The sequence below is a fragment of the Anas platyrhynchos genome, chromosome 3 (genome assembly GCF_047663525.1).
Source record: "Anas platyrhynchos isolate ZD024472 breed Pekin duck chromosome 3, IASCAAS_PekinDuck_T2T, whole genome shotgun sequence".
Classification (NCBI taxonomy): Eukaryota; Metazoa; Chordata; class Aves; order Anseriformes; family Anatidae; genus Anas; species Anas platyrhynchos.
In genome coordinates this window covers 98,003,314-98,028,455 of record NC_092589.1, presented here as the reverse complement: position 1 = coordinate 98,028,455, position 25,142 = coordinate 98,003,314, and the positions used below count along the sequence as shown (strand labels likewise).

Below are 25,142 nucleotides of genomic sequence, written 5' to 3'. Positions count from 1 at the left end.
GGTGAGAGACTTTGCCAAGAAAGTCAAGCGCCTGGTACGGCCCACTGACTACTACCCGCTACTGGTCTTTCAGGCTGGTAGCGATGAAGTAGCAACAAGAAGTCCGAAGGCGATCATGAGAGACTTTTGGGATTTGGGGTGACTTCTTAGAGGATCAGGGGCGCAGGTTGTGTTTGCCTCTGTCCTTCCGATAGGGGGGATCGAAGCTGAAAGGTGTGCTGTTCACATAAACTCGTGGCTTCGAGACTGGTGTGACCGGCAGAACTTTGGGTTCTTTGATCACGGGAAGGTCTATGCTACACCGGGCCTGATGGCACCGGATGGGATGCGCCTCTCTCGGAGAGGGGTAAGGAGTTGGTAGGGCTGATAGATAGGGCTTTAAACTAGAGTCGAAGGGGGAAGGGGCTAAAGCCAGGCACGCCGGTGAAGACCTAAGGGATGGTACGCTAGAATCAGAGGGGCTGTGTGCCAGTGAGGTCCTTCGGTTAGATCCACAAGGTGCTGAGTGTAAGGAGACGCACCTGAAGTGCTTCTACACGAACACACGCAGTATGAGGAATAAAATGGATGAGCTAGAAGTACTGGCCCAGTCCCACAACTACGACATCATCGGCATAAGCGAAACCTGGTGGGATGAGTCCTGTGACTGGGGTGTTGGCGATAGATGGTTACAGGCTCTTCAGGAGGGACAGGCAGGGTAGGCGAGGTGGTGGGGTGGCGATGTATGTGAAGCAGGGGCTGGACTGTGTGGAACTTCAGGTCGGCGATGGCAAAGTTGAGAGCCTCTGGGTAAGGATCAAGGGACGAACGAATAAAGGGGATGTCGTTGTGGGAGTCTATTACAGACCGCCTGGCCAGGACGATAGCGCCAATAAATTATTCTTTACAGAACTAAGAGAGGCCTCGAGATTAACTCCCCTTGTCCTTATGGGGGACTTCAACTTGCCAGACGTTAACTGGGAGTGCCACACGGCTGACACGAGCAAGTCCAGGAGGTTCATGAAGCACCTAGATGATAACTTCTTGGTGCAGGTGCTAACGGAGCCAACTAGGAAAGGTGCCCTCCTAGACCTGTTGCTAGAAAACAGAGAGGGTCTGGTGGGAGATGTGGTGATTGGTGGCCGCCTCGGTCATAGCGACCATGAAGTGGTTGAGTTCAAAATTTACGGTGACAGAAGGAAAAGTGCCACCAAAACCTCATCCCTAGATATGGGGAAAGCGGACTTCAGGCTGCTCAGGGAACTAGTCAGCAAGGTCCCCTGGGAAACTGCTCTTGAAGGCCTCAATGTCCACCAGTGCTGGTCATTCTTTAAGCGATGCCTCCTAGAAGCACAAGATCAGGCAATTCCTAAATATCGCAAGTCAGGCAGGCGGGGCAGGAGGCCGGCGTGGCTGACCAGGAACATTCTTATGGAGATTAGGCAGAAACAGAGAGTGTTTCGCTACTGGAAGGAGGGCCAGGTGACATGGAAAGAATACAGGGATGCTGTTCGTGTTTGTAGGGAGAAAATTCATGTGGCTAAAGCACACCTAGAGTTGAAGCTGGCTGTGTCTGTGAGAGAAAATAAAAAGGTTTTTTTTAGATATGTGAATGGAAAAAGGAGAACTAAAGAATACATAGGGCTGCTCCTTGATAGGGAGGGTCTCCTCACAGACAATGACATAGGCAAAGCAGAGACGCTTAACGCCTTCTTTGCCTCTGTCTTCAATGCCGATGATGGGCTTCGGGACCCAGGGTGCCCTGAGCTGGAGGACCGGGACGGTGAGGATGACAGACTCCCAACCGACCCTGAACGTGTGCGGGATTTGCTACTCCACCTGGATCCCTACAAGTCCATGGGTCCAGATGGGATTCATCCCCGGGTGCTGAAAGAGCTGGCGGACGTCATCGCGGAACCTCTCTCAATTATTTTTCAATGATCCTGGGAATTTGGAGAGGTCCCGGTAGACTGGAATCTGGCAAATGTTGTGCCGATTTTCAAGAAGGGTCAGAAAGAAGACCCTAGCAATTACAGGCCTGTCAGTCTCACCTCAGTGCCTGGTAAAATCATGGAGAAGATGGTTCTCGAACTTATTGAGGCGCACCTGGGGGACAAAGCAGTCATTGGTCCCAGCCAGCATGGGTTTCTGAAGGGCAGGTCCTGCCTAACTAACCTGATTTCCTTTTATGATAAGATCACCCGTATGGTGGACCAAGGGAAACCAGCTGATGTGATTTTTTTTTGGACTTCAGCAAGGCTTTTGACACGGTTTCCCATAGGATCCTACTGGACAAAATGTCCACCATACAGCTAAATAAAAACATCATACAATGGGTGAGCAATTGGCTAACGGGCAGGGCCCAAAGGGTTATGGTAAATGGGGCTGCATCAGGCTGGCGGACAGTCACCAGTGGGGTCCCTCAAGGCTCCATTTTAGGGCCGGTACTTTTCAATATTTTTATAAACGATCTGGATGTAGGAACAGAAGGTATTTTGAGCAAGTTTGCTGATGACACCAAACTTGGGGGAGTTGTGGACTCGAATGAGGGTGGAAAGGCCTTGCAGAGGGATCTGGATAGGTTGGAGAGCTGGGCGATCACCAACGGCATGAAGTTCAATAAGAGCAAGTGCCGGGTCCTGCACCTGGGATGGGGAAACCCCGGCTGCACGTACAGACTGGGCAATGAGACGCTGGAGAGCAGCCTAGAAGAGAGGGATCTGGGGGTCGTGGTAGACAGCAAGTTGAATATGAGCCAGCAGTGTGCCCTGGCAGCCAGGAGGGCCAACCGTGTCCTGGGGTGCATCAAGCACGGCATCACTAGTAGGTCAAGGGAGGTGATTGTCCCGCTCTACTCTGCGCTGGTGCGGCCTCACCTCGAGTACTGTGTGCAGTTCTGGGCACCACAGTATAAAAAGGACATGAAACTGTTGGAGAGTGTCCAGAGGAGGGCTACGAAGATGGTGAAAGGCCTGGAGGGGAAGACGTACGAGGAACGGCTGAGGGCACTGGGCCTGTTCAGCCTGGAGAAGAGGAGGCTGAGGGGAGACCTCATCGCAGTCTACAACTTCCTCGTAAGGGGGTGTCGAGAGGCAGGAGACCTTTTCTCCATTAACACCAGTGACAGGACCCGTGGGAACGGGGTTAAGCTGAGGCAGGGGAAATTTAGGCTTGACATCAGGAGGGGGTTCTTCACAGAGAGGGTGGTTGCACACTGGAACAGGCTCCCCAGGGGAGTGGTCACTGCACCGAGCCTGTCTGAATTTAAGAAGAGATTGGACTGTGCACTTAGTCACATGGTCTGAACTTTTGGGTAGACCTGTGCGGTGTCAAGAGTTGGACTTGATGATCCTTAAGGGTCCCTTCCAACTCAGGATATTCTATGATTCTATGATTTCATCAAATGTTCATCAATTTTTTCATATGTTAGCTGTATTAGATGCTTCATTTATTATTAAAATGAATATTTTGTAAACGTAACTACAAATGATTTTTATAAACTGGTTTAATTATTGGATGTCATTAGATCTCTAAAGAGGAAATGAATCTTGCTATAAGGCATGAAAGCATACAACAGTTATATGGTTTCATATGCTACATACCTGTATATATTACACACCTATATTTCCCCCTTCATAGTTCAAGTAGTTAAAATCATTAGAAAAATGGAATATTAAAGTGTAAGATTGTTTAGAGTTTTTTTTTTTTTTTAATAGTACTCATTGCATGAAATGGATGAAGAAAATAAAACAAACAAACAAAAACAGAAACCAAAACATGGCTGGTGCCATAATCATTGCTCCCCATTAAAGCTAGATGCTTAGCAGTCACTGTGTTATTCAGAGAATCTCAAAAAATATTTCGAACAATGGAAGCACTTCATCTGGAAGCAAGAGTGCTACTCTTTGCTATCATTATAACTTCGTCCAGAACATCGGTAAGGCAGATGTCAGAATGTGATTTCAAGCATTGGAAACAGAGGCCACACAATTAAATTAAGAGGGACCCCATTGAGATGGGCTCTGGCATCAATTTTAATGCATGACTCAACTAACATATGTACAGCTAAAATCTCATGCACCTCAAAACAAAAGGGGCTTTTCCCTGCTGTCTTTTGAGAACAGTGTGTCTGAAGTTATCCCTAGAACTATTCCCAGGTACTACTATATGGAAAGATGCTAGTTGGCATGGGTGAAAATCATGCCAGGGTTTGGGCTTAAACTGTACGAATGACAGCAAGACTCAAGCATTTCTAACTTACTGGATCAGACATAGCTCCAGTGACCAGAAATGCTTCTCTGTAATCTTAAAAGGTGAATTAGCTCCAAGTGCAAGGCTGCATGTGTACTTGTAAATGTCATCTGTTCCATGTTAAGCTCCTTTTAAACAGGATCCCAAAGTGGACACAATATTCTCTGTGGTCATCAAATTAAGTGAAATAATTATTATATTTTCTAAGCCCTACATACAAAATTTGCCTATTCTGTAGTTCTTTTTGATGATTCACTACAACAGCGAGAAGACATTTTGCATCAGTTACATATTTCTCTGGATTGCTTATGCTCTCTGTAAACACCGTATCCTTTCTACTGTATTTCTATTTTGTATTTGTGAATGTCATTTCTCCTTCCACATGTATGCTTAGAATATTTATTTATAGAATTTGTAAGCGTACTCATTACGCTACCAACGTTGTTAATAAAATTATCAGATTCTATTGAAGCTAGGCCAGATCAAGGTAGGATCCCTATAAATTCAAGTTAGACAATGAAGTACTAATACTTGTTAAAAGCTCTAATCAAATTTCAAGGTTTGAAGTGCACTGATAAAAAAAGATAAAGAGAGAATATAAGAATGCTGTTCTAAATAATTTCATAATTAGACCTACCTCTTTAAGAACATGTAGAGCAGATATTGCTATTTTTTTATTATTATTTTTAACAGGAGACAACATGTATTTGATACCAGGTTTAAAATAAAAACACATTATAAAAAAAATTGGGGACAACTGTACAAAATATAACAGCAACCATTTAGTTCAAAAACAATAAGGGAAAATCAGCATCTGCACATAACTCATTTGGCATCCTACATTCTGTTCCTTGTCTTTGCATTGCTCAGTGCCCTTGCAGTTTATCACACTATTATCTCCTCAGTCATTACCACGTTGTCTGCATCAAAGTTAAAATATACAGAATTTCCAAATTTTGATGTAGCTATGAAATAGTTTGGGCATTCATACCAGACTCAATGTGACAGAAAATTCACTGCAGTCAGGTTAGTTTTCAGATAAGACTGCAATAACCGACAAAAACAATGTTATTTGCTTAGCCTATCCACACTAAACACGTGTTCTATTCAGTATTTAAGTGAGTGGCTACACTATCATATAAATATCAGTGACTTCAGAAAGTTTAATATATGAAATTTTATACAACCAATTTTAAAGAAAATAGTGTTATAGTGATTACAGAGTTCACAGATCAATATTATTATGCACTTATTTGCATTTTAGAATCACCACGGATAAGGCTCAATTCTGCTCAGAACTACAAAGTGTATTAAAAATGTAGGAAGATATACACATAGAGAAAGGCCGGGGCAGGGCAGAATAAACAAACGCAACATATCTTTAAATCCAAGGGTGATTTTCTAAAATTACTTTCCCATAAGCAGTCTGAATAACATACAAGAACTCATGAAGTAAAATTTTCCAAAATGACTTAATAGTTTCACAGTCAGTACTGTGAAATATATTTGTTCTGATACAAATATAATGACTACAGTTTATTAGTTCTTATTTGTTCGCTATTTTCCAATTGAATGTTATTTTCAAAATTAAATGAAAATCAGAGAAATATCAGACTTACTCTCATAGTGAATTAGAAAGCCAACACTGGAACGACTGTTGTCCGTAGTGAACAGCAGATACATATAATTGCCAGTACTAATAAGGAACTGGGGTGCTTGTGTTCCGTGGTATTCTCCAATTAATGGTGATGAATTAGCTGGCCCATCTCTGACTTCCAAAGTGTCATAATTAACTTCAGTCTGAAATCTGAAAAGGAATACGTAAGTCTGTTAGAAGAAGAATGCTGTTAGAAGTTTAACTCACGTTGATCAAAAATGTCAATATATATAAAAATCAGTATATCTACAGCTCCATCAGTGCATTATTGTGAATAACAACTAAGGAAGTTTTTACACATCTTTTCTTTTTTTTCTCTAGTATCATATAAAATTTATAAGGTGTGTACTATACTTCAGATCAACCATATGACTGGGCTTCAAAATGACATCTAGTGAGGAATCTGAGTAGAAAACTCTGAATTGTCTCATAGAAAACTACATTATGAAGACCCAAGAAATTTCTTGCCATCAGATTAAAAAATATTTTGACATTTTAGGAATATCTTCAATAATGTTTCATTATTTTATTTCAACAATTTCCTTATTTGATATTTGGCAAAAACTGTTTTATATATTCAGCTGCTTAATGCTTTAGTGAAAGAATTTTTTCTATCATAGTTCACTAATTTACTTTTAAATAATTAAATTTTCCTATGAAAGAAAGAAAAAGCATTACAAAAACATTAAACTGAAATCAAGCCCTCATTTTGAAATTTGTTACAGAATTCCTTAGCCTACGTAAATGTGTCAAAAAAAAAAGCTAGTAAAGACAGGAAGGGAAAAATAAGGAGGGTAACAAGATTTACAAGAACAAAAAACCTTAAAATCAACAGAACAATCAATATCTGTGCCAATTTCTAAGCCACATCACATTTGTCCAGTTCATAAAGCGTATCTGTGTGTGCAGTCATCCACTACTAGCTGGTCTTAAATCAAACAGCTCAAATCTGCTCTTTCTGTAGATGAAACTTTGACTGGCATTTTTCACATCAAATGCATTTCAAGGCAGTTTGTATTTATATCAGATACTCTTGTGAACTGCAGCATCTAAACATCACACATCCATTTTCCTATTAAAAAAGTTTCTACTATTACACAGATATCCACACTTGTCTGAATATATTTGCCTGCAAACACAGTATTCTTATTTTTGTAAAATGCTTACCTTTCAGAGCAAGTACAGAAAATGTGTTTTGAGATTGTCTTGTCTTTTCCCATAGGGCTCAAAAAATCAAGTTCTGAGCGTAAAAATCTCAGTCCCTGTGCACTTGTTTCATAATGAATGCCCTTAAATTGTCTTGCCAATATGGGATACGTACTTAGTGAGTCTGGAGGTAACAAACTGTGTTCTTGTAATTAAAGACAACAAAGGGGAATTACATGGGACATTCCTTCAAAGTCTAAATAAACTTTATGCTATGTAGGTAACGATGACAGAACAAATGGTTTCCCAGCCAAGCCATTATATTTTACAGACCAATAGCATCAGTGTTAAAACCATTTCCACATACATATCAGTATCAGTAACGGAAAGTGATGATTTAGCATGTAGTCAGTAAACTTTATAGTTCTCATTCTCTCGTGAGTCCCTGAAAACAAAACCACATTCACAAATCTGAAAGTATTTGCTTAACTACAACAGCTAACTACACAAAGCTTGGAAACTCTGATGTGCCCTATATATAGCTCTTCTCTCTTCACCAAGGAAACTCTAGATCTGTGGTGCTTTTGACCTTTTTGGGTATGTTGGCTAAAATCCAAGTGACTGCTTTCGCTGCTATCTGCCCTCTCTGACAGTGGAATACAAAGGTTGCATGCATTAAGCATGCTCAAGACCAGTCCCTGGCACTGAAGTCAGCTATCATGGAAGGACATAATTCAGACTCACAAACAGGAAGATATTACTCAGATTTCCTATTATGAATAGTTGCCTACCAGTACTAACTCCTGAACCATGTTTGATAATTCTAATTGGCAAGCGTAAGAAGTATGTTAGCAACTATTTCAACAAGTGTTTAAATACAGACTTCTCAAGTCTGGAAAATTCTCTGGTACTGTTTAATTTAGCAGGATAAATAGTCACAGAGAGCATCACTCAAAAACCTGACAGTTATTCAGTACTTTTCCATAATTTCAAAGATTATACATTGATTTACCCTGCAGCTGAATAAGGAAAACAGACACACAGTGCTAGCCTGGTTTTAATACTTTATTTGTACTCATAATGAATGGACTCAAGATCAATACTTCAATATTTAATTTAACAGTTATGTTTGTGAAGAGAACTAATTAAAAATAAAGTGCTCCTAGCCAGCAATTGCAGTTTTCTTAGTAGTGCTGTGTGTGAATGATGGGTTGCAGAGTCTTGCTAGAAAGACAAATCTTCAGGTAACTCCTACAGCAACAGCTACCCATTACAATGATTTTTATGTTATTTTATTTTTTTTCAGTAGATTCTTATTTATCACAAACTTAGTTCACTTTTCTGATTTTGAGTATTTGGGAGCGCATTTTTGGGGACTTTTTTTACAATCTGCCTTATCACTGAAACAATACACAAAGAAAATTGATTACTGGAAATAATGCATCCTTACTAAGTAAGAATAATTCTTTAGAAATATTTTAATGTTTATTGGCATATTTATGTTGTTAAAAGGTAGGACATTTTCCAAATATTCCCACAGAATTTTAAAAACTCTTCGATATTGCTATGTTATACTATTTTTCATGGATAGCTAGGTTTTGAATGAAGAGGATTGTTTTATCTACTATTCAATGAGTTTTCACCAATATTCAAAGTACCAAAAATCCTTCAGTCCTGTTGCCTTTCCAGGCATTTGTCATGATGTTAAATTCAGAATGTTTCAATATAAAATGTTCATAGGGTTATTTGGTCATTTGGTTATTTGGTCATATTTCTGGAAAGTTTCTAAGAACTGTAATAAGATGCATTTGTCTAGCAACATGAAATCCTCATTAGCTCAAGAGTGAGCTAATTTATATTACAAATATCACTCTCATGGTGCAAAATTTAAATCTGGCAACTGTATCTGTGATGGCAAGACACAGAGCAAAATATAAAAGAGTTCTATTTTTCCCAATCTTGGCAAAATATGACAGAATATTGTGCTTGGCAATTAATAGATCATTTTATTTCTTTATTTGATACTGATTTTGCTTACTGCTTTGTAATTTGTTAATGTAGCAAATGAAGCAGATAAGTTTCTTTTAAATTAGAAAAAAGTATTTACCATTCAAGTTTTAATCTGGGTAGCAAAGTTTTCATGCTAGAAGAAAAGAAGTACTTTATTGAAAAAGTTATATTATTACCTTATCATACCAAAAGCACAACAATGTTAAATAAATTTATTATATGATGTAGTAAAACTATACAATTTTCTAAACCTACCAGGAACATTGGCATGAAACTCCAATAGAAGCTTCTCTACTATAAGTACATTAATATTGTACTTAACAGTAATGTGTATTTGTAACTGTAACATTTAGAGAAAGAAGACCAAATCCTTCTTTTAATACTGCTGATATAAAACTGGATTAGATTAACTGCCTGCCTGCTGTACTTTGAGAATTACACTGGATCAGATTTCTCAAGTTTGTTTCAGGGTAACTCAAAGCTCTTGCTTAATTTCATCACAGTTTGATTTGCACACAATACTCTACAATATTCTTAATTGAATGTGTGTGCATCTGCAGAAAATTCAGTAAATGTAGTTCTTGAACTGGACCATATGGCACAGGAGCTGATGTTTCCCATTACTTTCCTCAGAAATATAATGGTCAAACTGTTAAGGTCTACAGCTACAGGCAGCCCATTTCCTTTAATAACATTAAAATGTTCCATTTTACAACTGTGTCCTGGTTTCAGTTAGAAAAGAATTTTCTTTCTAGTAGCTGGTGGAATGCTGTGTTTTGGCTTGGGATGAGAAGAGTGCTGATAACACCCCGATGTTTTAATTGTTGCAGAGCAGTGCTTATACCAAGCCAAGGACATCTCAGCCTTTTGCTCTGTCCTGTCAACAGGCAGGCTGGGGGTGCAGTAAGAGCTGGGAGGGGACAGACCCAGGACAAACTGTTTGCTTCCACTGAATTCGTGAAGACTTCCTGGAATCTCAGGTTTCTGATAACTAATTTTAAAGAAAAAGGGCAAAGATGGCAAGTAAATATAATCCTGTAATTTATATATTGAGATTTTAATGAGAAAATAAAACAAACAAACAAACAAACAAAAAAACAACAGTGACTTAAATTCTGTAACTTCCTGCTGAATACAATGAAAGCAAACAACTTTTATGAACAGCTTTTAACAACACTGTTCACCTTGCCTGTATATTCCACCATCCCCACTAGTGGCATGTCAGGCCATAACAGTGTCATGTGTTTTTCCCAAACTGAAGAATGTTAATTCTTCAATTGAAATGAATGTTAACTTTACATGGAAGGATGAGGACACCAAACAAATCAATCAAAGTGAGAAATGCAGAAACACACTAAACACATTAAAAAAAATAAAATCTTTCAGTTCAAGAATGTCTTGAATTGCAAATTGGGAAAGCACTTTGGGGAAATACAACTGTAGTGGGTTTACGTGGCAGGTTTTGGTAACAGGGGGCCATAGGGGTGGTTTCTGTGAGAAGGATCTAGAAGCTGCCCCATGTTTGGGAAGGGCCCCACTGCTGACCAGAGCTGAGCCAATAAGCGATGTTGTTTTGCGTCTCTGTGAGAGCATATTTAAGACAGGGAAAAAAAAAAAAAAAAAAAAAAAAAAAAAAAAAAAAAAAAAAAACGCTGTGCTACACAGCAGCTGGGAGAGTGAGAGGAGTGAGGAACAGCCTTGCAGGTGCCAAGGTCAGTGAAGAAGGAGGGGGAGAGGTGCTCCAGTTGCTGGAGCAGAAGTCCCCTGCGGCCTGTGGTGAGGACCATGGTGAAGCAGGATGTCCCCCTGCAGCCCATGGAGTACCACGGTGGAGCAGGGTTTCAGGGTTCCATGCTGCAGCCCATGGAGGAGACCAGAGTGGAGCAGGTGGACCTGCACTGAGGGAGGCTGCCGCCTGTGCAAGACCCCTCCCAGAGCAGATTCCGGGCTGGACCTGTAGCCCGTGGAGAGGAGACCACGCAGGAGCAGGTGACCTGGCAGAAGCTGCTGCCCATAGGGGAGCCAGGTTGGAGCAGTTTTCTCCTGAGGGATGGACCCCGTGGTACGGACCCATATCTGGAGCAGTTCTGGAAGAGCTGCTGCCTGTGGGAAGCCCACGCCGGATCAGTTCATCAAGGACTGTATCCTGTGGGAGGGACCCCACAGCACAGGGGATGAAAGTGACCGAGAAGGAGTGGCAGAGAAGAAGCACTGTAGACTGACCATAACCCCCATTTCCCTGTTCCCCTGCACCACTTGGGGGGAAGAGGTGGAAGAGGGTGGATGGGAGGGAAGGTGCTTTTGGTTTCTTTCATTTGTTTCTCACTTCTCTAGCTTGTTAGTAATAAGCAATAAATCTTACTGTCTCCCTATGCTGAGTCTGTTTTGCCCGTTACAATAATTACTGCACGATCTGCTTGTCCTTGTCTCAAACTTTGAGCCCTTTTCATCTTATTTTCTCCCCGTTCCTCTTTGAGGAGGGGAGTGAGAGAGCGGCTGTGGTGGAGCTTGGCTGCCCACTCGAGCGGAACCACGGCAATAACACACATTTATCTGTTACAGAATTCCCAGAATTCGGCCCTCATGCTTGTGGTATAATTGACTGAGGTAACTAGGAAAATAAAACTTAAAGAAAATGTACAGCATTGAAGAGGCTTTCAGGGTATGGCATAGCTGCATTATCTGAGCGTTCCCTAGGCTCCCAACCTTATATGCTATCGCGCTGGGGAGACTTGGTGTGCTAGCTCTAAGGAACAGTATGGAGCATAGAGTGGAGTGGAGACACCACGGCTAGGTTCTGTAACCAGGTGGGGACTCTATTGTTCTTATGCACACCGAGACCTAAACTCGATAAGCTGCACTTTTTGCCACCCTGAGCCAAGGACCTGTCATGTTTTGACAAATGCTGTATTCTAGAGTACTTTTTGCTCATTATAATATCATTATAATACCAAAGCACACCTCCATCCCAAAAGCTACCCACCTCCAAAGTACGACCACCCCTCACCAAGCATGCGCTCTGAATTTCTCAGAGCCTATTACTTTAAATGGAGATAGGAGAACTTTTCACCAATTATATCTAAGAAATGCTTGACTAGAGTCACTCAAGCTCCACCTAAAAGATAGAAAATAATATAAACTGGCCTAAGAGAGAGGGGATGTTAGAGAAGATACCACTGTCAGGGGAGATACCATCCCAAGGGAATATGACATCCATCCAAGGACCCCCTGACTCCTGGGACCAGTTGATGGGCTGAGCCTCTCTTCCCCCCCCCATTGGGATGCCTTTGGGTGAGATTTGAACACTTGGTTATAAATCTCTCTAGAGTCTTTGATCCTTTTAAAGCATTTATTTCTAGGCTGTGCACCTGTAACACCTGTAACACCTGTGTATTTCATGCATGCTAGCTTGCTTTTGCAGACAGTCACTATCGCTGGCAATCCAAAGAACCTGTGTACCTGTTGCTGTAATAAATCACACTTGATTGCATCGTTATAGTTCTCATTAAGTGCAACTAGGGAAAGGTTGGTTATATGTTATTGGTGAATCCGTGACCGTGATAGAATACAACCAGAACCCAGACGGTTAACACGTTATTGGTGAATATCCAACCGGACCCCAGACTGTTAATGCGTTATTGGTGAATCCGACTAATTCAGTACCCTGAAATCGACCAGGCCCATAACAGTTAATCAGCTACACCCCTTAACGCGACAATGCTCTTGTCCACAATTCTGCATTTTTTGTCCCCATAAGGAACACAATACAAAGTAAGATGTATCTTAGGTTTGACACAGTAATAATCACTTTTACATTCTTCTGCTCTTCTCTTCATTCATTTTCATACATTTTTGTCTCTGCTCTTAGACACAGAAGGCTTGTAAATCTGTCACTGAATCATTTTACTCATCACTGTTGGCTCTCGCTGCAAAGATCAAAACTAGACATAGATTATTGTCTCTGCTTGAGTGACAGAAAAACAGGAAGGCCTGTACAAGAAGACACTGCAGCTTAGCTCCAGGCACTGTCTTTCATACTATCCTGTGCATCTTTGTGCCAAATTGAACATCTAGTGTGATATTAGTATCTAGATCAAGTAACTAAGCAAATGGAGATTTTAATATTTTTTTTTTAATACTTATTTTACAAAGATGCCCAAAGGTGAAGATTTTCAATATTTTAATTTATTTTTAAAGAATTTTTCTTTCTTTGAAAACTACAGTCACAATTTTGAAAGATTCTTGTATGGTTAGTAAAAAGATCTAATTGAGGTCACAATACTTACAAAAAGATTAAACATGCTGCAGTTCACATTCCTGCTGCTTAAATGTAGTCTCACTACCTCCTGACTCCATATAAGACTGGACTGAAATTAATTCCCCTTCAAAAATAATTATTATTCCAGAAGAACCTGCACGCTACACAGGGACATAATCCCCATTTGTTCCAGAAGGTCTAATTTAGGTCCACACTGGGATAACATATTTAAAAATTAATCAGGCTGACCATCTCAGTTGGATTATACTTTAGAATGAAACTGTGTTAGCATATAGCATTCTAATATACACTGAATTTCTTGTATTTTAATAAAATAATTTCAAATATTTTTCTTCATTGTTAGAAAAGATAATTTGTGCTCATAAGTTACTTGATATTTACTATTATGATTCTCACCTGTCGAAAGTGATCTTAATGGAATGTCCTGGTCTTGCTTCAATCACCCACTCGCAATTAAGTGAATCCTTATAATATCCTGGCCACCCTGGTGGCAATATAACACCACTAGATGCTGTCAAATGTCCACCACATGGTGCTGGAAGAAAAAAAATAATAATAAAAAAAAAATCACATGCATAGTTGTATCACAAATGCTATTTCTAATTCAATATTGTAAATATTCAAAAAAAAAAAAGTATACAAAAATCAAATAATAAAAAAAAAAGAAAAAGAAAAAGAAGTTTAATATATAATGCTCCTATTTTTATACATTCTGTTGGGTTATACTCTTTTCCTGAGCACTTACCCGCCCCTTCTTTTCCTCAGTCTCTTAAGGCCTGAATTATCATGGTTTATCACTACACATATCTTAATACACAGAGCATGACACTTGAATCTGCCAGCCTTCCTTTTGTTGAAAAGCACATATTTCATTAAAAATAATATACTGACATATTTTAGTTCTGGTATGATTCCACATTTATGTGGAAATATCATACAAATTGATCCAAGTAATTTATAGTGAATTATTTTCATTATACTGTGCCATCTAATACCTTATTGAGTGTATTATTATTGGTGTAAATATTCAGTTAAATCACAGAACAGTTGAAGTTGGAAGGGATATCTGGAAATCATCTACTCCTGCTCAAAGCAGGGTCACTCACAGTAGATGGCACAGAACCATGTTGTTAGGGCCATGCCCTCTCTCCAAAGGCAGAAAATCCATAGGCTCTCTAGGCAATCTGTTCCAGTGTTTGATAACTCTCACAGTAAAAGGTTTTTCTTATGTTTAAAAGTAATTTATTTTATTTCAGTTTGCTTCCTTTGTCTCTCATCCTGCTACTGGACAATTTTCTTTGCATCGCGGAATCAGGTATTTAGATATTTCAACAAATTTTCTCCAGAGCCTTCAGCATTCTTTTTTTAGTCTAGGCGACCCAAGTTGTCTCAGCCTTTTCTTGTATGATGGATTCTCCAAGCTCTCAATCATCTTTGTGACCCTTCACCTGACTCACTGCTGTGTGTATATCTTGTTTCTACTTGGGATCCTAAGCTTCTGTATGCAGCTCTGTAGGCAGAGGATCACCTGCGCTGAAGGAAGGACTTGGCATTTCCTCTCGTTGAACTCCATCTTGGCCCAATTTCACAGCCCATTAAGGTCTCTCTAAACATCAGGACAACCATATGGTTTATCAGCCACTACTCCCAATTTTCTGTCACCTGCAACTTGCACTCAAGTTGCACTCTGTTCTGGTGATCAGTAGTGATCATTACTGAAGATTTTAAACAATGTTGGACCTGATATTGATCCCTGGGGTACACCACTGGTCTCCAGCTGCACTTTGTGCCACTCACTGATCACAACCTCCTCAGCCCAACAGCTCAGCCAGTCTTCAATCCACCTTGTTGTTCACTTGTCAACATATTTTAACAGTTTGCCTACAAGAACCTTGTGTGATAGAGTGCTAAACACCTTACTAAACCAAGATTTCAAATATCCATTACTCTCCCCTCATCCATTAGGCCAGCCATCTCATTGCACAAGGATGCCAGGTTGGTCAGGCATGATTTCCCCTTCATAAATCCATACTGACTCCTCCTAATCTTGTCCTTCAGTATTTGGAAATGGTTTCCAGCAATATTGTTGCATCACTTTTCGCAATGATCAAGGTGAGACCTGTAGTTCCTCAGATCCTCCTTCTTTCCTTCCTTGAAGATGGGACTGAAATTTCCTTTTTCCAGTCCTCTTGAACCTCCTCTAGTCATAGGACCTTTCCAGTACACTTGAGAGTGGCCTTTTTATGCTACTAGCATATTTTTATGCTATGGCTTCCTCAGCATTCTTCAGTGCATCCCATCAGGCCCATTCTTGCACACCAAGTTTGTTTAACCTATTCCTCCTCCATAAAAGGAGGAGTATTGTAACAGGGCTATGAAAGTAAGAAGGCTAGGCAGGGAATATTTTTCAGAGAAGGATCAGAGGACTTTGGCGCAGGATTAAACAACATCAGAAAATACCAAAGACATTTTGAGAAACATGAGTCCATTAAAAAATTAAGCTGTTATAGCACAGAGCATTGGGATCTTATAGTTTAACACAGGCTATGGAGCAGTCTAAAAGAGGAAGGCTTTCAAGGTCAGGCAAATTTGTCTTAGTATCATTTGTATTACACTCAAGTAGTCAGTGATATCATTATCAGCAAATTCCATATTGCTGTGCCCGGAATCTTTTCACTTGTCTTCTGTTTCTCTAAGTAGTGACAGGCAAACCTATTATGCCATATGGAAATTAATAGTAAAATGAATTTGTGAGTAGTAAATGAATACTCACAGTTTTGATTCAATGCTTCTTATGAAAATTGAACTCAGTCATATTATTTTAATTTCATTCATGACTTGAACTTATCTCTGAGAAGTTTTTCCAGATTTAAAAAAGTGGGGGAAAAAAGAAAACCATAAAAATGAAACATACACAGTTCATTGTCTCTGGGGCAAAACGATCACCCGGGAAAATGGCTTTTATTTTATATGTGTAGATTATCTGATGAAGAATGAAATGTATTCTGTGCCTTTTATTTTTAATTAAATTTGGTTGCATTAGAAAAAAGAACAACCAGAAGACTGCTGACCTACACCTGATTTTAACACATCACCTACTTCACATATTTCGTGTATTGCTTGTTAAAGAGATTGTTACGTATGAAGAGACACAAAGCAGAGCAACGACAAAAAACAACAGTTGCTCAGAAATCTCAGACAACCAGAAGTAAACTTTATTACTTCTAAACAAACTACTAAGGATTCTTGCTCCATACTATACACTAAAAACAGAAACTCCTTTAATTATCAATTAAAAAGCAAATCCACAACAAAACAGAAAAAATCTTGAACTCAGCTTTAAAGAACCATACTTCCTTCTGCATCAAAATGAAAAAATAGACAAAAATATACTACCCCCAAAAACTATAAATAAATAACTAAATAAAAAGTCAAATTCTTTTGTTATTAATAACTAGGTTAATGTCTAGTAGGATATTTTTATCACAGGAAGGATAACTGAGTTTGAGCTGTGCCTATGTACTTTCTTAAAGAGTCATTTTTGTGTTTTTGTTTTCTTTCGCATTTTTTTCCTCATAGTGGCTCCTTTATGGGTTTGTAGAAGAAAACTACATAAAGATTACAATATTGTATTAGTTACATGTATGAAGTTTCAGAATGAGAAAAAATTGTTTGATGAAGAACCTCCCTTTGCTCTGTGCCTTGGAGTGGGATGATTTTGCTTTAAGAAAAAAAAAAAAACAAAACAACAACAACAACAAAAAAACACCCTTGCTCCACAGAGTAACTCATTACATGTCTTAATCAGGTGAAGAAATCTTTCTAATACATCTATATTTGCAGGCACCCCACCTACCAGACTAACATTTTTTCCATTATCTCTATATTTTCTTAGAAATACAGTCTTATCAGAATTGAGTTACCAAATTGCTCAAATAACAAAAACAAAACAAATGCAAGAAAGGGTAAAAAATGCTGCACAGCAGCTACCAGAGAGAGTGAGAAAAAATGTGTGAGAAAAAACCCTCCAGACACCAAGGTCAGTGAAGAAGAAAGGGTAAGAGGTGCTCCAGGTGTTGGAACACAGGTCCCCTGCAGCCCTCATTTCATTGAGTGCCTGACTGCATAACTATTGTTTACAAGAAGACATACAGCTTTCTGAACATTACTTTTAACAGAAACACACAAGGTGTTTATTAAACATGTCTTGCCATAGTATGGAGTACTTGCCATAGTATGGAGTACTGTCACTGTTAAGCATCAAGGAATCAGCCTATTTTCTCACTTTTATCTCACTGTATTTCATTCTACAGAGAGATATAACGTTAGTCTGTTTACTTATGTAAGCAAGAACAAGCATATACATTCAGAATTTTTGGATTAAATATTTTGGGAATATAATGAATATTAAACATATCTCTGATTTTCACTGTAACTCTAAAGAAAAGAGGTACTGCAGAGTAGTACGTTACATACAGAGTTTCAGGTATACCTTTGCTGTGAGAAAATTAAAGGTGCACATTTTTAAAAATGAATTTTAAATAGAAACTCACTTCACATTTCTATGTGATAGATAATTATGTTCTTCAGTATGCTACAGCCAAAACTGCTATAGCAGCTATAACTCACAACCAGGTAATGATGGTGACTGTCAGAATTTGAAGAGAATAGTAACCAGATTTTTAGAATGCTAATTTATTCCAAGAATATAAAAGCAAGCTATCTTGTTCCTATTATTGCTCTCTCATTTGACTAGAAAAGTGTTAAAATAAGACAAATAAATAACTTCAGCTACAGCAGTCTCATTTGTGTATGAAATGTGAAAAGCAAGCTAAAATTAAATATCTTAATTATTCAAACTGTAGGTGCAAACTAAAGATTGTGCCCTTACCTTCACAACGTGGGACAGCAGAGCTCCATACTACATTTCCATCCTGCATAATGCATGTTATGGATTCAGAGCCTTGGGTCTTCACAAAGCCATCATCACAATGGAAAGAAACAGAACTTCCCAGAAGGAACCTGTCTCCAAAACGCTTCCCATTTATAGGGATACCTGGATCATGGCACTCATTCTGACCAAATGCTTATTAAAACAAAACAAAACAAAACAAAAGAACAACTAATAATAATAATAACAACAAAAACAACAACAGTAATAATACAAACCTTCTAAACTCTGTTACCTTGGGGGGACAAGAGGAGGAGGGAGAGAAAGGGAATAACCTTTGATGAGCAACAAGATTACAATATAATTGAAAGTTTTGGAAATGCCCCAGTACAAAATCTGCATCGGATCTGATGATATTCACAACAATGCAACATACTTCAGATTCTGAATCTTTTTAGCTGTGTGTGGTTTAGATAAACAAAAACACTGTGCTTAAATTTCCCAACTGTTTGCCCCTCACACATCTCCATGTGGGGGGTGTTCTCCTCAGTGTATGGATCAGTGACTTGTTTAGAACAGTATGGCTGTACAAAAAGCTAGAGGATCTATATGTCTTTCAGGAGGTGTGTGCAAGGGAAAAAGGGGTTTCACAAGGAAAAGGGGTGAGTGCTTGTAACCCATTTCCTGTGTATGTAAATCTTTACAGGGCAGATAGATTAGAACAGAAAGGTGTTTACAGATTTATAGGTGGTAAGATTTGTAAGCATCTAAAATTGTGGTTTATCTGTTGTATCACTGATATTGATCATGTCTGAACATGATTTAGCAAAGTACCCTTGCCACTAAGAAGGCTAACAGTATTCTTCGATGTGTTACACAGAGTATCAGGACAAGAGAGTTGATCCTTCCTTTCCTTCTACTCAGCATTGGTGAGGCCTCACCCGGAGTACTGTGTCCAGTTCTGTCATGTGTCCATCCCCCCATTCCCAAGACATGGACATACTGGGAAGCATATGTCCACCTCTTTTCAGTGGTGCCCAATTCCAAGACAGAGTTACATGCTTTGCATTTATAGCACTTTCAACCAAAATGGGCCTCAAATAACGAAGGGAAATTCTCAGTGCTATCACAATGAAATAAATAAATGATAAAATTTCAGATAAGCTAATAAAAGGAGTATGAGAAAGACAGCTGCAAGCACTGCAGTTATACAAGTATTACAATTTTGTATGTTCCCCTTTTCTGGGGCAATTCACTTCTGCATTATAAATACAAATACATTCTACTTTTCACTGTTATGATGAAAGACAGCTTGACAAGACATAAAATAAAAGCAGAGTTTCTTACTTGTGTAAGTGATATTAAATCCTCTTCCAGTTGTAGAGTGATCTGACTGAAATTCAAGTCGTACTATATGCCCACTGCTAGCCAACTGAGAAGGTACCTCATTTCCAGAAAAAGTGCCAAGAGGTGGTAAATCTGAAATCCCATCATCTTTCACAGTGAGATAGTCAAATTGAGGTTCCACATCAAAGTCATTGAAAATCAGGTGGATTCTGCTTCCTGGCTCTGAGATAATCAGCCAAACACAGTTCATATTGTTCCCATACTCCTCAGGATAATTTGGTGAAAGAATAATTCCAGACGGTGTGGTGAAGTTGAAGAAACATGAGACTAAAGAAAACAACAATATATTCTCAAAATACTCTATAAACACTACGAACATTTGTCTTTCTATTATTGTGGAATAATATTTTGTGGAATAAAATTTTCTATATTGTGGAATAGAGTATTTTTGAAAACTAGATTTGAAAACTACTACACATACAGCCTGGACATAAGATTGTTAGAGCATTGCAGGTTTTAATTCCCCCTACGATATTAAGTGCCTGCACTAGAGCTTGCAAAATATTAAAAGAAATACATAGAGAATGCCAAAGAAATAAAAAGTACTGCTTGGAGTGTCAGAATTCGGAAGAATTGGTAGGTTAGTTTGTTCCAAAGTGAAAATGCAACCTCCATTTATTTTATTTTATTTTATTTTATTTTATTTTATTTTATTTTATTTTATTTTATTTTATTTTATTTGCTGTTAACAGAAAAGAAATCTGTTCAGAAATGTATTTAGAAATCCGAAAGAATTAAACAGAAGGGCCAGTCTGTGTCTGTAGCACACCAAGTTCATGCTGATGCAAAGATTAGTACAGATGCTGTGCCTTGGTCAAGTACTCTTTAAAAGTATATAGCACAAACTTAACCTCCTGTTTCCCTTTGTTAGTATAGGGTGATTAAACAGAAACGATTCATAGCTTTCCACCTTTTTCACTTTTTTGGGTCAATTTTCACCAACACAATTCCTAACTATCTTGGAGTCATGATCTTGAAGCTGTTACTCTAGTAAAAAGAGCAGTACATTCAGAAAGACGAAGGCTTACTGCACGGTAATTAACACAAAGGATAACTATTACTCAGCTCTTGAAGTGCATCAAAATTGAGTTTAATGTTATAAATACATGTTGTAAATTCTGGTTCCATTACCTTTCATAGGGCATATGCACATCAAACAGCAGAGCAGTAAAATATTCTAAACTATTGTCAACTAATATACCAACCCAACACAGTATAGTGCTATGCCAAAACACAACTTCTGTCTTCAAAAGAATTGCAGCCATGGCATCTCATGGCCAGGCTTTATGTGCTTACACACATTCCAGCATTACACAGGCATATAGAGGCTGCTTCCATTCACACAGAAAGCTCACTCAGCTTGCTAAGTCCTGTAACCAACACAGCTGCAAAATACATATACATCTAAGCAGAAAAAGACACCATACTCTGTTTTGAAAATCCAGTACTGAATTGTAAGACTCCTTATAGAAAAGGTAACGCTACCTGGAGAACTAAGTGCCTAAGTGTACACCTGTGTACTAAAAAGAGTTACTCTATTTTACCATAGAAGAAGGGGAAAAAAAAAAAAAAATTCTCTATTTAAATCCATCTACAAGCTTACCTACGAACATATTTTATCTTTTCAAACAAAATTCATGTTTAATAATCTCAGCCCCCTTTTTCCACATTGGATATCCTCATATTCCTTTAAACACATATTCACGTTTTGTTAGGATATTAAGAAAACAAAACAAAGCAACACAAAACATTTTTTTTTCTTATATCTGTAGACTGCTTTGCAGTGCCAGAATCAATGCATGTGCCACAGTCCTTTTGAGAACTTACATGCTGTGTTCAATTAGAGTCTTTTGTATGGCACTTATTTGTATTAAAAATGTTAAATGATAAAAATAAATACAAAACGAGGGGATGAACATTCTAATACTGTCCTATATGATGGTACCCATAAATGAGGTACTATGAAGCCAACTAAGAAAAATACATTACTGTTAAACGCCTTCAAGGTCTTTGAAATGTTTTCCTGCTGGCTAGTAAAAAATGCTAAGAAAAGCAAGAGGTCAGAAAATGATTACAACAAAGAAATAATAATAATTCTTACAAACACAGCTGGGTTTGTTGCCAGACCACTGGTTGTTTTGTTGACATGTAATCGTTCTCTCTCCCACCAGTTCAAAAGCTGCTTGACATTCAAAGGTAAGTGTGTCTCCATGCAGAAAACTACTGCCAGTCCTTTTCCCATATGATGGAATTCCAGGGTCTCCGCAACCTCCTTTCTCAATTTCTGAATATCAAAAAATTCAAACACAATAGTAAGGAAAATATATTTGTCAACAATTTACATGTCAGCAAAAGAGGTGCCTTCAAAATATTTGACATTATGCTTTAAACTGATATTTACAGTTGAAAATGAACGAGAGGTAAGTTCTTTAAAATCACCTACAAGATGGCTTAGGATCCTATGTCTTTTCACAGATCAATAACTTCCATACCTTCATTGCTGAAGATACAAAAATCCTCATGTTTAACAGTATGACTGCACTGAAATACATCTTATTTCATGGTAGAATTATAAATTCATCTATAGTCTCCATTCTATCATGGACATATATTAACATATACATCTTATTTCTGTAATGAAGTACTAGTAATAAAGAATCTAATTTAACTTTCAAATCTGCAATTCATTAGATAATGTTATTAACAATAAAATTAAAAGTACATAATTTACTCATAAATTATATCGATTTTATTTAAAGCACCAAAATACCATAAACAACAAAATATAATAAAATTGAAGAATTATTTTTAAATCTCATACTTCAAATGAGAGCCATTTTTTTTGCCAGCTGTGTTCAGCTACACTGAAAAAAGATTAACAATTTAGATCATACTTCCTAGACACCGTCTAGAAGATCTGCTATTTAAATAATATTTATTTTGTTGATATGGAATGCACGTGTAGATAAGAATATAAAAATCTAGTCTTATGAAACATATTAATAACAAGAATATTAAAGACAGGAAATGTAAATATTAAGTGCCTGTGCTAGAAATGCTGTATCATCTTGCAAATTACTCTACAGTTTGCTGCCCATTGAAAATAAAGAATACATTTCTTTGCCATTAAATTTAAAAAAGTTTTGACATTAATTTCCATCTTAGCAGCAACCATAATAACGAAGCACATCTGGTTCTATAAACTGTGTTGCTACATCTGTAGTAAAATGATGTGAACCTCATTCAAATGAACTCAGCAATAAAATTTTGAAGTTATTTAAACGTTTCACAGTTTAATTCAAGGTATGAAATTTGAAATATTCAGGATATCAAGAAAATTCAACTCTCAGAACAGTATTAATTATTAAGATAATTTAACATAACTAAAAACGTCTGCTGTCATATATTGCTAAAACTATTAATATTAAATCCTGGCAGAAGCATTCAACCTGGCATGCTAACTCCAAAAGAAATTTTAATATGCAGAATGGCATTATTATGGTACACATATTCATACCCTATGCTTACAACCTTGAAGAAGTTCTGAACAGATTGTTGAGAAGCACGTATGGTACATTTCACAGCAGAACAAGTTATTCATCAGGGTAAAGAGAGGTACACTTTTTTTTTTTTTTTTTAATTTTAAAATAAGACTTTGAAAAGAAATTTGTTCCTTTTATGTCTATGAATTCAGAGCAGTTCCAGAGTCAGATGTTTTATTGAATAATTGTCTTACCAGAAAGCCAGAATGTATCAAATGAATGAAAACATCTTCCAAAAGTCCACTACACAAATATATTAAAACAGCAGTAGAATAATATCAGAAATAGTCTGATACTGGAATAGTACCAAAAATAAGCAAGGATTGCATATTTTATCTTTACAAATGCTTTAAAGTAGCTTCACCTGATCCTAGTGAGACATTTATTCTTAATAGTACAGTGGAGCACTGAAAACTTGTTTGTTCCCAGTTGTCCACACACTACATGAAAATGTGGAGAGCTACAGAAAATTATAACCCATATTTTGATTTTATTTTAAAAATTCATCTCCTCCATTGATAGCAGATCTACATCTAAAGCAGTACATGTGAATGATCAACACTCTTTTGAAAAACCTGTTGTGTATTGAAGGTCAGGGCAATACTGTCTCAGAGCAGAAGTGTCAGGAGGCAAACTGTCTGCAGGGTCTTGTAAAGTCACTGCTCAAGAATTATCCCTTTAGAGAAAGCAACAAGTGTTTCTTTCCATGAATACAGAGGAAGTACCACAATATTTTTAATTAATGAATTTACTGAAGTAGAAGATAGATCAGGATGCTTTCTAACTCAGCAGATACATGAAGCCCTAGGAGTGGGTTATGGATCAATGAACCAAAACATTTAACAGAAGTTACCTAAAATTAAACTTTCTGACAGGTTGAGAATTCTTTTTTTTTTTTTTTATGGGAAGTTAGTACAGTATGTCTTTGGTCAGAATTGAGGTCTTACTAAGTGAATACTTAGTGTGTCTTAACATATCACCTTTCATCCATGAATGACCAGTTTTACATGAGGTAGAAATATAACCTGAATTTTTAAATCTCTTATTTGAAAGCATAAATAAACAATTAAAATATAAAAACTAATTTCAGGTGAAACTTTTAAATACTTTTATTATTTGGAAATATAAACCTTTAATAAAATCTGTTTGCCTCAAAAAACATATTTCAGTGTTGCATTTGCAGTTAAAATACATTAGAACAATTTTTTTTATAAAAGTATTTTACATAGAAAAGACAAATATTTCATAAAAATGTCAAAATGAAATGTATTAACTTTATTTCTATCTCAACTTCCAGGGTTTGTGTTTGTTTGTTCAACATAAAAACAAGTCAGCAAATGTCACAACTTATAAGACACTTCTGAGAATGTTTGATTTGCATTTTGGCAATAAAACATTTGAAAGATTCCATCCAGCTCTGGGAATCTACATCTTCTCAAAGCTTGGGGTGAAGACCATCTGCTATTACAGAGAATTTATTTGAGTAAAAAAACAAATTATTCAGCTTGTCTGAAATCATCTATTTGAATTTAATGGATAGCATTCACTTGTAGATTTGAGTTTCATACAAATTTCCTGGTATGAAGATTTACTATAACATACACATAATTTCTTATTCATATTAAATTATGGGTGTTATTATGAAGCCCACATTTTTAGATCATTTAATATTCTACCAATTAATTTAACTGTGACATAAAAAAAAATCTACTTTTCATTCCACGAAAGCAGAAAGAATTCCCAAGTTAGATATAGTAAAAACTTTCCACAGTTATTCAGTTCAATGTCTTTCCTTGCTCTTGAATTACAATTTACTAATGCAGGTACTAGACAATTTCCTTCCAAAACATTTGAAAAATACTAAATCCACAAAAAGCTTTGTCTTAGCTAACTGAATTTCTCACAGATGCACTGACTGCAGACAGAATGTATGTACTTTTGTCTTTACTGAAGATCTAGCTTTCCATCACATATCTTAAT

The 25,142-nt window shown here is 37.5% G+C and overlaps 1 protein-coding gene across 2 annotated transcripts in view; it reads right to left on the bottom strand.

Annotated features, from left to right (window-relative positions):
• Positions 1-25,142, bottom strand: part of CSMD1 (CUB and Sushi multiple domains 1) — a 1,163,917-nt gene that overhangs the window by 272,252 nt on the left and 866,523 nt on the right. For both annotated transcript variants that reach the window (XM_038176472.2, XM_038176473.2), the window contains exons 13-17: positions 21,722-21,904; positions 19,561-19,887; positions 18,214-18,408; positions 13,719-13,857; positions 5,850-6,037 (exon numbers count right to left, since the gene is read on the bottom strand). In XM_038176472.2, coding sequence (XP_038032400.1) covers positions 5,850-6,037; positions 13,719-13,857; positions 18,214-18,408; positions 19,561-19,887; positions 21,722-21,904 — 1,032 coding nt within the window. The remainder of the gene's footprint in view (positions 1-5,849; positions 6,038-13,718; positions 13,858-18,213; positions 18,409-19,560; positions 19,888-21,721; positions 21,905-25,142) is intronic.